At 40.4% G+C, this 19,974-nt stretch overlaps 1 protein-coding gene across 1 annotated transcript; it reads right to left on the bottom strand.

Annotated features, from left to right (window-relative positions):
* Window positions 1–4,732: 4,732 nt before the first annotated feature.
* On the bottom strand, window positions 4,733–14,405 carry LOC138003403 (polyadenylate-binding protein 1A-like). Its single transcript, XM_068849454.1, has 8 exons — window positions 13,928–14,405; window positions 13,521–13,833; window positions 11,277–11,511; window positions 9,959–10,223; window positions 7,912–8,090; window positions 6,532–6,600; window positions 5,762–6,133; window positions 4,733–5,141 (listed from the first exon to the last, which is right to left on the bottom strand). Exons 1-8 carry the CDS (start codon window positions 14,124–14,126, stop codon window positions 4,875–4,877), a joined length of 1,899 nt encoding a protein of 632 aa, XP_068705555.1. The 5' UTR covers window positions 14,127–14,405; the 3' UTR covers window positions 4,733–4,874.
* Between the last annotated feature and the right edge of the window lie 5,569 nt (window positions 14,406–19,974).

Raw genomic sequence — 19,974 nt, forward strand, 5'->3', positions numbered from 1 at the left:
TTTCAGGGGCAAATTTCTTAGGAAAGGGGCCAATAGATAATAGTTGGGCCTAAAAAATTAGTCGCCAGAGGTCTGGCATGAAGGACCTGGGTCAAGAACAATACAAAGGCACACAAGACAAAGTCAATGACCAAGGGTTTGTAATGCATTATAGGGAGACACAGCAAAGCAAAAGGATGGATTGACTTCTTTTCTTATGTTAAGTGTTTTAAAGAAGCAAAGATCTTTCAATAATTATGGCTTACTAGAAGATCATAAGGTGTCCTCAACGTAGCGAAAGGAAGTCGCGATTATGGCAACTAAACTAGAATTTTTGGTCGCCAAGAAACAAATGTTAGTCGCATTGTACATTGTTAGTTCATTGGCGACCATATCGGTCGCAATTTTGAGCCTTGGGATGGTTATTAGAATAGTATACCTGGGTTAAGCCTGCATGCAGCCTTGTAAAAGTAAAGGGCTAAATTGGCCCTTTCTGCATTTCTCTGGGGGCCTTCTCTAAATGGAATGCAGGATTCCCACAATGGTGCAGTCTGGCAGAAACACTGAGTTAAATACAGAAAACTTATTTTACATTTGAATCTCAAACATAGCACTGGCAGTAAGTTTGATACTAATAACATTTCTGCAAGAAGTCATGTGCATTGTATCAAATAATATGTATTTAATACCTATAGGCTGGCTCTAACATTACACCATCCAGACAGCAAATACAATCATTTGACAACATAAATACCATATGGTAAAATCTAAGAATATTCACAAGAATATTTTCAACCTAAACTCGGCAGAAAATAGAAATATTCAATTCAGCCTCGGCCACCAAAACAATATTATTATTAGAAAAAATAGTGCATTTGAAAAGATTTGAAGTTAGCCTAAACCTAATACAGGCAGAGGGCCTATATTTAAGGAATACGTGTCCAAGAAAATAGAAGCGATTTTCCGTATATTAGAACAGTGCTCTATAACGAGCAAAAGCTCCTTTTTAGATTTGAAATTCGAACATAAAAAACGCTTCAAACTCTTCTTTGTTTCCGTGCGCGGAAAAACTAATTGCACATGAATACAGAACAACAAAAACAGCACATAAGACCACATGTGATGAGCTGCAGCTCGCCAGCTGTTGGCAGATCTAAGTTTACATGCTCGTTATGTATATTTTCCCGCGCTTATTTCTACTTCTATGGTATAGGTTACATCTTTTAAATTAAAATATAACGGAAAAAATTCACCTTTCGAATCGTTAATGGCAGTCTGATTCAACATCGCTTGCACTGAATTGCAATTCAACCTCCTAAAGCCCTTTCTTTTTCGTGTAAACACTCGCTACGTCCGCCATATTTCTTTAGAATGTATTTAAACCAATCAGCGTGTTCGTATGAATGGGCTAATCAACAAAGGCGTTAGTTCAGCGTTGGCCAGGGTCTTCTCCAGACGAGCCGCCATTTTGAAAATCGCAGAGGAGAAGACCCTGGGGACGAGGTTGAAGCGTTTCCGTGCAAATTTCAATGTTTTGGCCGCGCGAAAATTGGGGCGAGAGCAAAGGGGGATGCCACGCATTTCACGAATGTGCATACCCCAGGGATAGTAGATTAAACGCTTGATAAGAATCCCGTATAATTCATAGCGGAACGATCGCGCCCCGAACTCGGGCCATCGGGCCCCAGCAGCGAAGTTAGTTCCAACAACTGAGATCATAGCCGGGGTGGCGGGCGTCCGACTCTCCCGCGCTCCTTTTGACCCTTTCCCTCCCCTTCTACGGCCTGCCGCGCAGGCTGCTGAGATCACGCGATGGTTTGCATTATATTTAAAATAATCGCGTGACTTCGAAAATGGCGGCCACCTTTGACCACATGCGATGGTGGTGGACAATTGCGATGAAAAAGACGTGGGCAGAATTTGCGGTAGTTATTTCACAGTTCGCATCACCTCCTAGAAAAAATCGAAATTAACTGCGTGGAAGTTGATCAGGTACAAATGTGCAAAGGAGAGAACAGTACACTACTAAAATCAAATCTACGTTGTATCGGCTCTTGCTCAAAATATTTAGTTTCTCAACTTGTAATTACGCCGATCAGATCAAGCCACTGATCCAACGTACACCGACAGGAAGATTGTCCTCTGTTGCATGCTTAGTGGGGAACCCCGTTAATACGACCACCTTCGGGCCATGGAAATTTGGTCGTATTAACGGGGTAGGGTCAAATTATGATGCAAAATGCTTTTAAACTACATTCTACTACAGTACATGTATACCTTTAACCCGCTAAAAATCAACCTTTTTGCAACCTTACAACGGCAATTCAATGCAACTGAACAATGTAACAGTAAACGAAACCGAGTAATGGAAGCAAAAGCACAAGTTTAAGTTGTTAGGAAAGCCGTTAATCGTGAGGGAGGATACGGGATGGAAATCCCATGCGTTTAGAAGTTTGCTGGACAGCCATGGAACGTTGATATGCTTAACAAATTATTAGACATTTCAAATAACCATCTGTGAGAAAAGAACAGGAAGTGGACTTGAAGAGAAAAGCCACAGTGGAAGGCAGCAGAAACAAGGAGGCAAAATAACTTTGAGAGCCTCAACGTGCTGCAAAGTTAAGTCTATCAGATCTTTTGTAGTACTGTATTAAAAAAATGCATCCTTTTTAATGAACACTACAATTTACCGGATGTCATGCTAACCACTAATACCTTTGGCTAAAAAACATTCAATATTATATTAATCCGTTATTATTATACATTGGTGTCACCAGCTCGATTTTGATTGGCTATAAGGACGCAGCTAAATCTTGCTTGCTGTTTCTCTTACGTCATACCTACAAACAATAGATTTTATATATGTAGAATTGACGTCATACCTACAGACAATAGTTTTATGCATGCAGAAGTGACGTCACCTAACACACTAACCAGCAGTTTGATCAGTTTTGTCATGGTAGAACTCAGCTCAGGAATATGAATAATAAAACAATTATTGAATTCGGTTTTCTCATGTTAGCGATAATTATCAAGGCCTCAGTTTGTGTTATCCGCCTCATGCTTCGGCTTCGGCAGATAACAAAAACTTTAACCTTGATAATTATCGCTAACATGCTCAACCTCATCCAATAATTGGTAATTGTTTGTCAGAGTGGGTTTGTTTTCATTCAGCAACCCCACCAAGCATTTTGACTGGTCGTATTAACAGCGTAATTTTATTAAGAGTGGTCGTTGGTCGTAACAACGGGGTGGTCGGATTAACGGGGTTTTCAGATAACAAAATGAGTGGGCTTTTGTTCGGGCCGCAAAAAAGTGGTTGTATTAACGGGCTGTATATAGGTTGAGTTTGAGAATATTCAGTTGCTAGTACTAATATGCTCATGATTCCGATTGTTGGGGCGATTGTCCAACGGTTGTTCGTACGCTTAGTACGTAATCACGTTAGTACGGTTAATCTTCGGGTCATGCGATCGAATGGCGATTAATAGGCCAAAAGTTAGCCACCGGTACCGCTTATCTTTGGGTACGTTGTTAGTAATACACGCCATTGGTAAGGGTAGTTTACTGGGCATATGGGTTAGTACTTTAGTACCAATGACAAGACTAAAAAGTACACAAAAGGCTCCTAAAACAGGCACCATATGAATATCTGTGTTCTTGATGTTAATCACATCGTCGTGATACTCGTTGCCACCCTTACCACATACGGCTGGTACTTTTCTACAGGTCACAGGTCATTGTTTTACCGGCCACTACAGAAAGTATCCTAAACATTAAAAGCTAACCTTAGGCATAAGATTAACGTTTATGCATGTTCAGGAGATTGTCCAATACAGAATATCGAGGTATCGTCGGCATACATAAAACAGGGACCCCGAACATACGGCAGATGGAAAGTCACTGATAAGTAATGTTTGATTTCTTTGAGAATTTTTTGGAATAATTTTCGGATTTTTTTTGGCTATTTTCTCCGCTTCTAAACATTTTTTCGACGTTTTCGTTCAGCAACATGCCGTTCACTTTCCGAATAGCATGCTCGGCGGCTTCTTCGGTGTCGAAATGGACAAAACCATAACCTTTGGATATTCCGTCCCACGCCTATAGAGCCTGAACGATCGAATCGATGACAATCGATCTCAATTAATCGAATGATTAACAGCACTTATATTAACGTTAAAATTTTTTTTTTATTACGTCCTTGTTTCCTTCGTCGTCATTTTAGGCCTGTTCCAAACGTCGTGCTACTGCCGTGCCGAACTCAAATGAATTTGGCTTGGCAGTGGCACGACGATGGCACTGCAGCGGTTTCAAACCTCGAACCTAATACAGTCGCGCCAAATTCAAAAGACAAAACAAACCATCCATCCAGCGTTATAGTATGCAAATGATGCAAAATACATTAAATTAATTTATGAATTGAGTTCGGCGCAACAATAGCACGCCGTTTGAAACCAAGTCGTGCTACTGCCGTGCGGTACGGCAAGTCCTGCCGTGCTAAGTAGTCGTGCCGAACCTAAGTCAGCCGTGCCGCGCTTAATGGTTTCAAACGGCGTGCTACTGCCGTGCTTAAATCGAAAGGACAATTTCACTTGAGTTCGGCACGGCAGCAGCACGACGTTTGGAACAGGCCTTAGTTAATTTTTCTTTTTATGTAATTTCGGCTAGATTTTTTGACAATAATTATTTACGTCACCTTTTTTCCGAGGTATCCTGCTTCAGATTATCGCCCCTCTCAGAAAAACGATCAAAATTCATCGACGAAATCAAATTTATTGTATCATGGTCAAACTCAAATTAAATCGTCAAATCCAAGTTCAAAAAAATCAAAATAACAACGTGTTTTTTCAAGTCTTGTCCGGTGAAAGTGAACTAAAAGCTCACGAAGGTTAACTTCAATTCTTGATCTCTGCGCTCTTCTCCCTGGCGCTGTGCGCGCGCAATACCGACACGGCTTCTTGGGTCTTTGCAGCCAGGGCTTCACGTGACTCCAGCATGTGCAACAGCTCGGCATTATCGATCTCCAACAGCATTCCAGTTATTTTGCCAGCTTGGTCGGGGTGAGTGGATTGGATCAAGGGGTAGAGGCGTTCACCTATGATCTGTTTCTGTTCTTGAGGCGAGGCAGCAGCCAACATGCTGGGGTTAAGAGGCTCTTGTCCCTAAAAAAGGAGACAAATGATGTAGTTAGGTAAGCCTCTGATCTGTCATAACCTCTTATCTTAACTGTCACTAGACACAAGTTAAATAAACACTGAAATCTCCTATACGGGTAAACTACAACCAAAATAATTTGAGAAGACCTTACTTTCACAGCCCCTAAACTGAGATTCTACAGAATCAACCAGAGACAATAAATTGTTATTCAAATGTTATTCAACACTGTTCACCCTATTGTCAATTAACTTGTAGCCAAATAAAACCAGAAATAGCCTTATTCCTTTGACATACTATCGATCTCAGACGTACCGTTGATTTCAGCCAGCGGTTAAAAAATTCTAATCACGTGATAACATTTTTTGTGGCTCAGCGGGTTCGAAAATACTGAACTCGTGACGCTATTTTCTGTTCATCTCCCCAAAGAGAAAAACGCGAAACGATGTTGACGGCGAGTAAAACCGGCCGAAGCTATTACCGGTAACCCAGGAAAGGCCTTGTCCGCAGAATGAAATCAACCGTGAAGTGGACTAAAAAAAGCCCTTGTCCACGGACGTCTGAGATCGATAGTAATGTCTCAATCATCTGCTTTGCTGAGGAGACAGATCTAATACACCGCACTTACAGGTATGTGGATGGTTTGTTGAACCGGTTCTTGTGGCTGCATTGCAACAGCTCCAGGATGCCCCTGCGGCGGGTTGCGCACATTCTGTCCAAACTTAAAGGCAGGCCTCTGGCCCTGCAATCCTGGACCTCCTCGCACCTGAGTCGGTTGTCCCATGCCTGCCAGGCGCTGGCTTGGTCCTCCAGGTCCGCCAGGCTGTGGCTGCTGTCCAGGAACACCTCTGGGAGGAACTTGACGAATGCCCCTCGCACGAGGAACTCCAGCTCCAGGCATACCTTGCATTCCCGAAGGGCGAACCTGTTGCTGTTGCACTGGCTGCCAGCGTGGGCGGACCTGCTGCATTTGAGGTGTGAAGAAAGGACGCTGCCCAGCCTGTATAAGAAGTTAGATATAATTTTAACACATCCACGGTCAAAGAAGCAAAACTTTATCCAAAAACACTCAAGTGTACTCATAAGAGACCATGAAGCCCTCTTACACAGTACAAAAGTGTGTAACTAAATGACCATTTGATAACAATACTGTAAAAAAAAAAAAATTACGAGTGTTGGCTGTAATCCACAGTAAATTTTTTAGCACATTTTCAAAACGAGGCGCAAGAATTTCGAAAAATAAAATAAAATAAAAACACAATCAGTTCCATCCTTGCCAGGCAAAACAGCGAGTTAACAAGCTTAGTCTAGTAAGTAAGGCTTAAGTTCACAAAATCCATTCTCAAGTTTTCATTTTTTGCAACATATCGCTATGCAAGATAACCAAAAAAGGCTTACCTGAGCCAATGGCTGCATGTAGAATGCTCCAGCTTGAGGAAATACCTGTCCCACTGGTTGGCCAGCTGCCTATAAAAATGTGGAAAAATATTCAGACCTTTCACTGTTGAAAAGGCATTTGACAAGGGAGATGAATTCAGGCAGATGAATTCAGATGAATTCAGCAGAGTCTGCAAGTTTTTGGAACCCCTTATTCCACTTCAAACCAGTGTAGGACACAACTTGGGTATCAAAGGTTCTGGTATATCATTTTTTGTTATTGTCTATTCACTATGCTTTTTGTTTCATGAACTAATATTTAGGAGTCTTTGTAATGGCTACGTTTTGACCGAAATCCCAGTGATACTTGCAAGTGTTGAGATTTTTTCAACGTAACCTGTGCACGATGTGTCTGTTGTGGTACACTGAGGTTAACTTCATTAGGCCACAAATTCAATGACTTGTGAGCTGCCCAAGCAAAATTAATGAAATAATTTCTAAGAAAGCAACATAATGCACTTTGCAACTTTTGAACATTTTAGTTTTTACCATAATTAAAGAAAAACGTTAATATATCATTGTCAAAGCAAAATCAGACCTAAACAGTTTTCAGGATGCACAGAGTATTTTTAATACCCAAGACACACTGTAAAAATTAATATCGTGAGCGAATTTTGCACAGGTGTTAGTGGTTTCCAGGTTGACAGGAATGCAACCCTTGTATGTGACCATCGTCATATAAAACAACGCATTAATTAAAGTCAGAGACATAATTTCTTCTCCTCCCTACTTTTATACTTGAAACCAGAAACCCATAAGGATTGAAACGTGTAACGGCCCCTTGTGTGCTGGGAAACAAGCTTCTGAATATTCAATTTGCTAAGTACCATATTTGGAACAACAAGAGCGAGGGGTTTCCAAATATGGTACTTAGCACTGAAACATTCAACCAATCAGTTCGCACTGAATATTCGGAAGCTGTGAACGCATGTTACACGTTTCAACCCTTATGGGTTTCTGTTGAAACCCGGAAAGACCTTTTTCATAACAGTGGCCAAAAAATAAGTTTGTTCACTTAATGCTCATAAGCCTTTCCAGCCAAAATTTAAATGAATATGTAAACCGAATTGGGAACAGTACATGTATGTCTAATTAAAATAAATAAATAAAAAACAAACATTAATGAAAGCAGTCCTGAGGACTAAATTTTGACAATGAGGATGTCAAAACAGTAAGGCTATACTCAATGTCAACCTAAAGATCAGTCATGTACGACTAACAAGCTTTTACTACCAAATGCAGGCACTAAAGTTAATTACATTGCTGCAAAAATTGCAAGTTCAGTGCACACAGGAGATCTGTTTTTGTACCCTCTTCCTGCTAATATGCTAGAATCAATACCTGCTGCATCCTTAAGCCAGCTATGCGCTGCATGTGTTGCGCAGCAAGCTGTGCTTTACGTTCCTCTTTGCGCTGCGCTAGGGCAACATATAGTGGCTTGGATACCAAAATCCTCCCATTCATCTCAGTGACTGCTTTAGTGGCTTCTTCAGGGGAAGAGAAGCATACAAACCCAAACCCTAAAATATGAAAAGAAATGAATATGTAAGACGCTAAACAAGTTTTATCTATCAACAGCATAAGTTTGTGTGAATAAAAAAAACCTTTCTGTGTCTTCATCCTGATGTTACAATCTCAATGACAACCTTACAAAAATACCCTTTATTACAAGAAACACTGGCTGCTCTGTTTCCGAGCTTGGTTGCCAACTCGGAAACTGGGGCGGGTAGTTGACAAGTTCATTGTCAAAAGGCCAATGAAATTTGCAACTTGATGACCTTTGGCAACTTCGCTCCGAAAGTCGGTATGAACTTGGCAACCAAGTTCACAGCAAACTTTGAAAGTACAATGTATTTGATACTAAGGTTAATAATAATAATTGGCAGTGCTAATCACCCTTGACTTGCAATATTGAGGACTGAATTGCGAAAGGGCGCAGCGCACGATATCGGGCTGAAAGCATACATGTACAATCATGGCAGAGGTGCGTAGTGTTTCAGAAAGTGAACTCTGTTCCTGGATGAAAGAATTCAAAGACCAGTTAGATCCTGAACATTATAAACAGGCCTATGACCACTGAGATCCAATGGATTTACCTCTTGCGTTAAATTAAAGCTTGTACGTGAGGACTTGCTGAATATCATTGTTCAATAAAGTGTTGCCTTTAGGCACAAAAACATTTTTGTCATAAATTATCAGCTTCATATGTTGAGAGAAGAGTCCCCACTTGTTATAAAACCTAGAGCAAGAATGAACTGCGAGCTCTAAGGAAAATCTGAATCTTCTAATGCTTCTAGGGAGGTAGGATGATTGAGCTTTCGATTTGATAAAATAATAATTTAGAACTTCTTGCCCACGGCGAGCTGCGTCTCCAAGCTCTTGCACAAAAATTTTCAGTTGGATTGCTAATTAATTCCTTACAGAATGTTGTTTGAGCTTTACAATTTTTACCTCAGAGCCCTTCAAAGGACTATTTTAATCCAAATGGTGACAACTGATTTCTTGCCTAGTGGCACATGAAACTTTTAACAAGCAATCAAATTTGCTTAAAGGGAAACTACGGTCTAGAAAAAGTTTCTCTAAATTACGAAAACGTTTCCCCAGGAATTTGAAAATAATTGCTATTTTGTCCAGTTCCCTGTTAAAATGTGACAAGAGCACTTTGAAGTTGCCTCTTTCGTGACTTGGAGAGCGCCATCTTAGATATGACGTGTTATGACATAGCAATAGTCAACAAACGTGTTCGACCTTGCCAAGTTCTTCGATCCCCGATCACTTTCTCATTTGTGTGACCTTTCTGCTTCGAGAAATTCAAACGTATGATGAACTATGGTTAACGGTCTTGTGTTTCAATAAGTAGTAGGCCATGTAGGCCACAAGTGCAACAGAAGCTCAAGTCACTAAATACTTCCAGATTTTCTAGTCAATTAAACTAGGCGGCAAAAATCAGCCAGAGCAAATTAAACAAGACAAAAACCTTGAACATGCGACAAAGAAACATTCGACACGCATACCTTTTTCACTTTCTTCCTTCAGTGACAGCCATCTTTGATGCTTCAGCAAACATATTTGTTGTTTGCTTTCACACGCGGAAGCGTTTCATTTAAAATAAGCCGATGAAACTTTCACATGTCCCTCAATACACGGAGCAAGGCTTTTGCTTTTCCGGAATAGGGTCAATCGAACGCGCCCTTAAAGAAAAGTTGGCCCGCAAAAATAAAACATGGATGGATTCCTCAAACGTAAAAGCCTGACTGCTATATTGTCTGTTTTACCAAGGAGGACTTAGTCCAATTGAGCGGTCAAGTATGACAATACAGGTAAAGAACTTTTGATTCAGAGAAACTTTTTCAAGACTGTACTTTCCCTTTAAGCACTCTGAATTTACCTTTAGAGTTGTCCTTATCATCCATCATGACTTTTGCACTGGTGATGGTACCATATGCACTGAACTCCTCTCGCAAACGGGCATCATCAATGGTATCATCCAAGTTCTTGACATACAAGTTAACACCTTGGTAACGATTGATGCGCTCAATCTTTTTTTTCTCAAACTGGGACTTGAGATCCATCTGTCTTTCAGCCTTCTTTTGAGCCCTGGCCGCATACAACTTTTGGCCATTCCACTCCTTGCCACACAGCTCATCCACTGCCTACAAAGATAAAATAAGTTTCTTTGTAAACACTGATCATCCTCATGGTAATCATTTCGAGTCTCCTCAGGTCATGCCACCCCGATTGGCATGCAAGATCATACCCCTTCTACCACTTACTGTACTTATTCGGCTACAAGCCCATCTCAGCTATAAGCCGAGACCCCAAACTTCTCACGCAAAAAATCAACTTGATTGACACAAATTGTAAATGCATAATACTCTGCTATGAGCTGAAACCCATTTTAGGTCTTGATGTTTATTATCCTTTGTCGCATAACTTTCTGCAAGTTAACTGGCACGAATTTAACTGCCTTCATATGCTTAACATAAAAAACAGAGGAAATGTATGAACATAGCAATACACCATGTCGGTTTTCCATATTTGAGAATCACATTGCGACCCAGTCTCTGTGCACTATCAGGAGGTAAACGCAATGAAAACCCTTAGCAATATTGAACACGTTTACAAGTGGTCACAAGTTTAAGAGTCGTTTGTTTGTGGAATTTGCGTAGCTGCCGTTCTCTCCAACCACATCGCTTTTTCCAATGTTTAATCTCCAGCTGGGATCAAATTTACAGGAAAGTGAAGATGAATCCCTTTGTGATAAGTTAGGCGCGCATTTGGGATACACATTCAGAAATTTGGTCACCTGCGCTCGCAAATAAGGCGCCGTTAGGCAGCAGCCTTCACCTCTACTTTGTTTGGCATGTTCTCTTTTCAGCATTGCTTGTACATTTTGAATGACATTTTTCTTTTCTCATTCAAATCAAAATGTCTTACACTTAATTTAACACTGGTTATTCCCAGAAATATGATACTAAAACAAATTCTAGAAGCTGACAATAACCAAATGCAATTCAAAGGATCCGATGAAAGTCAACACAGGGCTCACTAACATCAGGACCTCTACATTCTCACCACCTAAACAAGCTTTATCTCTTCAATAGCCATAGGCTGTGGTAAGTCACTTGCCTAGAGCTATTCCCAGTTTCATGAAGTAATGGAGAGTGGTTGAAGGACAATGACTCTAATTTTTAACTACAACCTACCTGTTGAGCCTCTTCAGGCGATTCATAGGAGACAAAACCAAACCCTTTTGAACGCCCAGAATCACCAACTACCACCTTCAGACTCAAAACCTTTCCAAACTTGTCAGCCAGTTCTTTGAATCTTTCTTCATCCATGTCTTCTCCAAAGTTCTTGACATAAACATTGGTGAACTTTTTGGGTAGGTTACCAAGCTTCTCCAGCCGTTCTCTACGGGACATCCATTTGGTAGCAAACCTACACAAAAGAGAATTTTCAAAACGATAAAATCATTAGGTAATTCATTTATTTCAGTTTATCCATGTTGTACTGCCTCCAAAGGATGCATAAATTAATGGTCTACAGGGCTTGAAATTAATGAAAAAACCCAGTCAATTTTGCGACAAAATAGGAAAATTTAGTTGCAATTTTACAAATTTTAGTTACAAAATCACTGCTCTGCATTGTGTTGTCAGCGGTTTATCAAAACAAAATATGAGCCCACAAGACTTGTGGGTTAGAAACCACTGAAAATGGCAAATGATAGAAGGAATAAAGTTGTGCACCTAACATCGCAGCCAAATTACGCTTTCTTCAGACTGAAAGAAAATTCACAATGAGAAACAAATTTTAACATTTCTCAATTCATTTTAGCAAAAGTAGCAGCAAACTGGCAACTGGTAAGCTTTTTGTTTTGAAAGAGCAAAGGTGAAAACAAGTCAATTTGAAACTTTCCCAGACATTTTAGTCGCAAGGGAAAAAATTCAGTGGCGAATGCGACTGTAATAATTGGTCACAATTTCAAACCCTGATAGATCACTATTATTTTTAATGTGGTTGACTTACAATTTAACTTGTTAACAACAAGAAGCTAGCATTCGCATCGTCTTGAGTTATGTCGAATCTTGTTGGCATTACAATAGCATTACATTAGTGTTGCGTTGAACTGTGTTAACATTGTGTTTAATAGGACCTTTTAGAGTCATTTTTAGCAAAGGCAGTTCCAACTGAACAAAGACATGGAATGATGGCCTCAATTTTTCACTTTTGATGACCATACAATGAAATAATTAATTGAGTCTCTTTGATTAAGTTACAACAAAAAAAACCCTTTTCAGATAATGGGTAATGACAAATTCTTATCCCTCATGAAAGCAAAATTAATACCAGGTCTTCTCCATGATCAACCCTTCCCCACCTGAAAGAGAGACCAGGCCAGGGTTGCTGGAAGCATAATTAGCGCTAACCAGCATTAAATACCATGGAAACCAATTGGTTTTGATACCTCTTAACCAATGGTTAGCGCTAACCAGCATTAAATTCCATGGCAACCAATTGGTTTTGATACCTCTTAACCTATGGCTAGCGCTAACCAGGCTTTGAGCAACCGGTCCCAGATGATTTAACTCGCCAAACTCCCAGGGGAAGGAAAAGGGTAGGATGCTCATTGTCTTGCTTAGGTGTGAATTTCGGCTTTTGGTCTCATTAGTGTGTTTTCGGCTAAACACCATCATATGCAGCCTTGAAGCTCCTTTAGGGTTGCGCATGAAGAAATATAAAAAATATATCTTTATTAACAATTATGGAGCATCCCCATCCTTTATATGCAAAATCTCCCCCACCCTAACCAAACTGGAGGTGCTGTATGCGAATTCAATTGAATTCCAGATGCTGCCAACTGACCTAAGATGTTGCTTAAACGCTTCAAGAGCTTGGACATAAAACATTCATAAACCAAATAGCCAAGTGGTTACATCCTCACATTTGGTTTACAATCATGTTGTAATTTTTCTTTTTGATGATCAAAGTGGAGTGCTTTAGAACTAACTTGATAGCTATATGCAAATCCAGTGTAAAAAAAAATATATTTTCACATTTTCGCAGGTTATCTCTGACCCAAGAAGGAATTTCGCAAAGACCGCCACACCCTATGGCCCAAGAAAGTTACAGCCATGTGACATTCACAAAATGATTGGGGTATGCTTATGTAGCAAACAGAGGGAAAAAAAAAATTCACTTGGTATAGATGCTATGAAGTCTGCTGGAAAACGTTCAATGTAATTTTTACCACACAATAGCATGACAACGCTGAAATGCCGTGAAAATTTTTTTATTCTTCCGTGATGGCGTAACAGTCCAACGTTTGGCTTTTCGCATTTCTCAATTTTCTTAGCACGTTACAAACAAGAAGACCAACAGACATCAAAATAACGTTACTTCCCTCCCTAAAGTTAAGAAGACACAGTAACGAACTAATTTGAACTTACACTTTCTTGTCGTTCAGCAACATGCCGTTCACTTTCCCAATAGCCTCCTCGGCGGCTTCTTCGGTGTCGAAATGGACAAAACCATAACCTTTGGATATTCCGTCTTCCGCCTGAGCAATCTTACAAGACAGGATATTCCCGAAAGCACTGAAAGTATCGTAAAGCGCCTTATTGTCGATGCTTTTGTCCAGATTCTTGATAAAGATGTTACCCACGCCGGATTTGCGAAGCGAAGGGTCGCGCTGCGACCACATGATTCGGCAAGGCCTTCCTTTGATTGGATCAAAATTCATTGTGTCTAGAGCTCTTTCGGCTACAGAAAGCAACAAAAGGCACCTTTCAGAGCTTGAAATTTAATTTTATAATCAATCGAACATGAAAACAATTTTCTATAAGCCTTCACTTACCAGCAGCCGGTTGCTGAAAGTTTACGTAAGCGTAACCCAACGAACGTCGAGTTACGATATCACGGCACACTCTGATCGATAAAACAGCGCCAACTGTGCTAAACTTCTCGAACAGCATAGCCTCGGTAACATCTGCTGCTAAATCGCCAACGTAGAGAGACGCAACAGGATAGTTTGGAGCGCCAGGAGCAGGATTCATTTTCAATCTTCTGAAAGTTCACTTCGTTCTTCCGACGACAGTTCCGTGTGAGTTGTTGGTTTCTTGTGTAATTTTTTGGAATAATTTTCTGATTTTTTTGACTATTTTCTCTGATTTTAAAGTTTTTTTCGACTTTTTCTAAGTTTTACGAATTTTTTTGGCGGCTTTTAGCGTAGCTAAAGCTAAAAGAACGCTAAAAACCGTTCAGTTACCTTTAAACGAATACAACACCTACAACGAAATTCTCGAGGGTGAGAGGAAGCAATGCGCCACGAGTTTCATTATCTATCTGCGGGGTACCCCCAAGAGATTTGCAGGGCTCAAACCTGATTGGCTATAAATTGAAGCTATTCTCTTCCGATTACGTAATTGTTATCTACCGGAAGAGGTAACGGCTTCCGCTTGTAGCGCACCAAAAGTAGTTCATCATACCGGACGTTATTTTTTGGCGATTCCACTTCCGCCGTTATCGCGTGACAACCAATTGAAATCAGCATTTCATTTTCACATTGAAACCGAAATTTCATCATTTGCAATGGGGTAAATTCATACACAAAACTATACACTTCCCACAATATAAGCAAAAAAAAAAAGGTTGAAAAGGTAAATTCATTTCTTCTAAACAAGAAACTTTAATAACTTTCTTTTACCTCATGGTAGATATTATAAATAAAAAACAATTTGGTTTTTTTGTTTTTTTGATCAAGGTCCTCATTTTGCAGTTCTCTCTAGGGGAAGATCTAGGAGAGGGCACAGGGGGAGCGGAGATGACCTGCAGCTTTCTAAAATAAGTAGCATTCTGCAAAAATAAAAAACACCCATCAGTTGAGTCATTTCTTGGTGGTGCACCTTCTTCTAAGAAAAATCCTAGATCCCCCCCCCCCCCCCTAAATTGTGATATGGTTTATGCGTGTATGGTTAGGATTTATATACAGCACATCAGATCAAACGTCAGCTTGTATCATTTCTTCCAACTCTCACTGTTTTAATAGAAGAATCTATCTGGTCGACTAAGCCACTGGAGTTAACTGAATAGAGTGTAGTGTGTAGTGCTAGAGAGTTTCTATCCCATATGAACCATGTGAGCGTTAGCCCTACTAATGGAAATGGGCCCACACAAGGACAGAGAAAAACTCTGACCAGGGTGGGAATTGAACACACGACCTTCGGGTTAGATCTCCGCCGCTCTACCGACTGAGCTACAAGGTCAGACGGGAGCAGGCCGTGGGAACTGACAATGTTAAAGTCACGGCAATGAACATGTACAAGTACAAGGAAAGGTTATGTTTATACAAACGTTGGCCGTGTAGCACTTATATTTTAAACAGAGTTAACTGAATAGAGTGTAATGTGTAGTGCTAGAGAGTTTCTATCCCACATGAACCATGTGAGCGTTAGCTCTACTGCCTGGAAATGGGCCCACACAAGGACAGAGAAAAACTCTGACCAGGGTGGGAATTGAACCCACGACCTTCAGGCCGGAGGCTGAGCATGAGAAAAAGCAGTTGTTGTTTGTTTCCTACACAATCCATGTTTGCTTCGGAGTTGAAATGTTATCTATCCCTGCTCTTGTCCTTTGTGGTGTGCCTTTTTCGTGAGTTTCCACTCCAGTCATTCCATACATCAAGTTTCAAAAGATACACATTCTTGCTTTTGAGGATGTATTGTGAGTTTATAAGCTTTCTTTTCTCTATTAGACCTTCCCGCTGGTATTTTCGTTGTCTTTTGTTCACTTATGCCCAAAAGTGCAAGTAATTCGATTCATGCCCAATTTTGATATCCAACAGGATATGTCCTTTTACTATGTAAGTCTAAGCATTTGCTACCCACTTCCAATAACTGCATACTAGTGACTCAATTGGTTGAGCATTGGGTTGCCATGCGGGAGGTTATGAGTTCGACTCCATCTGGACCAACGTTCATGAGGGTCTTCAAATAACTGAAGAGAAAGTGCTGCCTTTGTAATTACATCAGCAAATGGTTAGACTTTCAAGTTTTCTCAGACAAGGACTATAAACCATAGGGCCTGTCTCACAACCCTTCAATGTTCATAAACTCTGCGGGACGTTAAAGATCCCATACACTGTTCAAAAAGAGTAGGGCACGGACTTCCGGGTGTTGTGGTGTGGCCTTTCCTTCAGCAATGTGGTCAGATTGGTGAAATCTTGTGAATGGACTACTGATCGATGAGAAAACATACCGGTAACAGCAAAACGGAGAGTGGTCAAATTGAAGGAGTCCAAGTGCTGAAACGGGTAAGTTAGTAACGTTAAAGGGGACAGTTTTTGACTTATTAACCAATTGACTCCTCTGTTTCCTCAGGATGTCCCCAGTTGACAAGTAAAATTGTCTGGCGTTAGACAGAGTAAAATCTGTTAAGTCCCACTTCCAGGAGTCAATTTGCCCTTGTCACACGGCGGCCATATTGTCCTGGGAGACCAAAAAAGCTTTGTTTTACCATGCCAAGCCTCACGGTGGAAACCATGGGGATGAGGCTTGGCGTGGTAAGACAAAGCTTTTTTGGTCTCCCGGGACAATATAGCCGCCATGTGACAAGAGCGAATGGCTTAATGGAGGGTACAGTTTTTGACTGATTAACCCATTGACTGCACAGGCACCCCAGGACATCCCCAGTTGACGATTAAAATCGTCTGGCGTTAGACAGAGTAAAATCTTTTAATTCTTACCCCCAGGAGTCAATGGGTTATGATTTCAACACAAAACTTTATTCAAAGAATGTTACTTTATCTACATTTTCTACAAAAGTGCCACTATTGATTTTTGAAACAAGTGCAAAATTAATGAAACAAAAAAATTAGGCCTGCCACCCTAAATTGTATCCCAGCATGAGTGTAAAAATTATTGCTATGTTTGCCTGTTCTTGATTCAAATAAAAGGACATTACACTCTTCTGAAAATCTGAGATTTACAAGAGACTTGGGCAGTTGGAGAATAGTTTTAGACCACAATGAGCTCTTGACCTTGAACAATTTTGAAAAACCTCTTCTCCTTATGCGAATCACCATCTACATTCAGGATCTGATGAACACTTGGATGCCCTCTTAAGTAGTTTTCCTCTTAATAGACCAATGATAATCCTGTTCTTAAAGCTGGACTAGCCCACAGTGGAGGTTAATACATGGAAAAAATCATATTTGAAAATACTCTCCAGACTATAACTCCACTCCATGTTGATATCCATCACAACCACAAGAGAAAACAAAAATGGCCCATTGAGTTCTAACACTTTTAATGCTCGTGTGACAGCTTCCTGCTTGGTTTAGAACATGGCGAATAAAAATATACAGAAAATATACAGTCTTTTGAAACATCAGCTGGATTGTTCTTCCTTTTCTTTGTATTTTTCTTCCAGTTCTTTCCAAGGATCTTCAACCATGGCACGACTGTAATAAGCTTCAACTCCTGGGGAACCATCGCTTCCTCTAAAGCCACCACTCTGTGTAATAACAAAGAATATTACAGATTGTGGTTTGGCTTCTTGCAGCTTCTTCAATTACAGTGCGACACGCCTTACCCTGGCCACCAATCAGGATGTGTAAATTTGATTGACCATCACGCCTCTTTGCAAAGATCGCACAGTTGTAAGTTGAACACCATTGCATGGGTTGTTGAGTATTTATTTTAAAAGTAATTGTCAAATGTGGAAGTTTGTTGGGTGGCCACGGTAAGGCATGTTGCACCGTAACTAATATTACCTTATATATAAAAGTTACACATAGCTTTGTTTCCCTTAAACTCATTCATTCCTCAGGTGCCCTAGAATGCCCCCTCCTAATGGAGGGGAGCTCAAGCGCCGTAGGACACCCCAAGATGACGAGTAAAATCATCTCAGACTGGCGTTAAACATGGTAAAATCTGCTACCTGTAAGTCTCAGTCCCAGAGGTCAACGGGTTAAGAGGAATGTCCAGTGGTCACTTTCATCAAAATTAAATACTGAATTTTAAGTTAATGGGTTTATGAGAGCTCAACTCGTATTTTTGTCAGCTAGGCATAAGAAACTGGCTTGCGTGCATAAGATCTATATTTTCTGTCCAAAGGCACGAGACTCAAACAGAATGTGTAAGATTAATGGCATGTATCATTGACATGCTGTCTCAAATGCACATATATTCAGGTATCCACTTTGGGTTTGGATGTTACCACATAAGCAATGTGAGACATCGATAGTTTAATTAAGATCAAGAACATTAATTAAGCTTACAGTGCAACGCGCCTTACCGTGGCCATCCAACAACATTTGACAATTAAGTGTAAATACGTCAATTCAACAACCCATGCAACGGTTTTCAACTTACAACTGTACGAACTTTGCAAGGAGGTGTGACTGTCAATGAAATTCACTCATCCTGATTGGCAGACAATTTGTAAAAAACTTTGTTGGGTGGCCACGGTAAGGCGTGTCGCACTGTAAATTCAGACAAGAGAAGTTTCAAGGTAAGATTGGGGTTGGTTTTGGCGGTTATTTGTTAAACTTCCTCTTTACTGGTTAACTTCATGTCTTCACCAAATGCAAGGAAGGTGGAGCATACCTGCTTGATGGGGCAAATAGGTTCGCAGGGAACACTTAAATTTCACGTCAAATTAACTCTAAATCAATCCTAAATAAAGATTAGATTCAGGTCAAGGTTAGTTTTATATGTTGTATGAAGCTCTTTATCATCCCTCGCTGGCATATTGTCTGAACAGCTTCTCCTATTAATAATATATGATCATCCCATTTATTATCTGCACCTCACTCTCCCCTTCGGGATGGTGTCAGGTGAAAAGACATATTTTGCCATCTCCCTTTAAAATATAAAATCCGAAGGGCTGTTATTTTGTAAGCTACTTTGGAAGTTAAAGTTGTGGACAAAAATGGAATGACTCTGATCCCCTTAACTTCACGCACCTTATGAGAGAAGTGTAACATTCTCACGTGTCACTCTTCCGGGTTTATAGCGTGGATACGCGGGAACCAAGGTCAATGCAACAAATGACAATTAAGTGGGTTGTTTGGTGTTCCTGTTGATTGGAATCGTACTCAGGAATGAGCTCGCAATTTCTTTTTCAAGCAGGCTGTCGAGAAAGAAAATAAAGCTCTCCTTCATGTAGCTGATAGTTTATTTACGAGTATTCGCTTCCGTTTCAAAAGGAGTCTTCCTGCGTATCTATTTAGATAGGAAAGTTAAAGTCCATGAAAATACAAACTCATTTTCATTTCGACTCGCTTTGAAAAAGAGGGGAACAGGAGATTTTCTCGCATTTTTTGGCTGAATTTTTAAAGACCCACCCAGAAGTTCACTTTTTCGTGAGCAGAAAGGTGAACGTGTTGAAATCACGCGCCAGAAAGAAGGAAGGCTTGCGCATCTAATGCAACAGGAAAATGAATAAGGAACTAACATTTGCAAGGATGACGTTGACAAGAATGGAACAATATACCGGAAAAAAAATACTCTTCTCCATACTTATTCTGTACATTTTGGTGCCTTGCTATTCCACGCAAAGACGTGAAATGTGAAACGTGAAGGACGTGTGCACTCGATGATGAACTACCCATTGCCTTTCAGAAATTTCAAACCATCCAGCACTTACCGTAACAAATGAAAATTAAGTGGGTTGTTTACTGCACCTCGCTTTGGTGTTCCTGTTGATTGGAATCGTACTCAGGAACTGCACTTATATTAAAGTTAAACTCCTTTTTTTTTTATAACATCCTTGTTTCCTTCGTCGTCATTTTAAAGGCCTGTTCCAAACGCTGTGCTATTGCCGCGCCGAACTCAAATGAATTTGGCTTGGCAGTGGCACGACGATGACACGGCAGCGGTTTCAAACGTCAAACATAATACA

Source organism: Montipora foliosa, chromosome 5 (assembly GCF_036669935.1).
Source record: "Montipora foliosa isolate CH-2021 chromosome 5, ASM3666993v2, whole genome shotgun sequence".
Lineage (NCBI taxonomy): Eukaryota > Metazoa > Cnidaria > Anthozoa > Scleractinia > Acroporidae > Montipora > Montipora foliosa.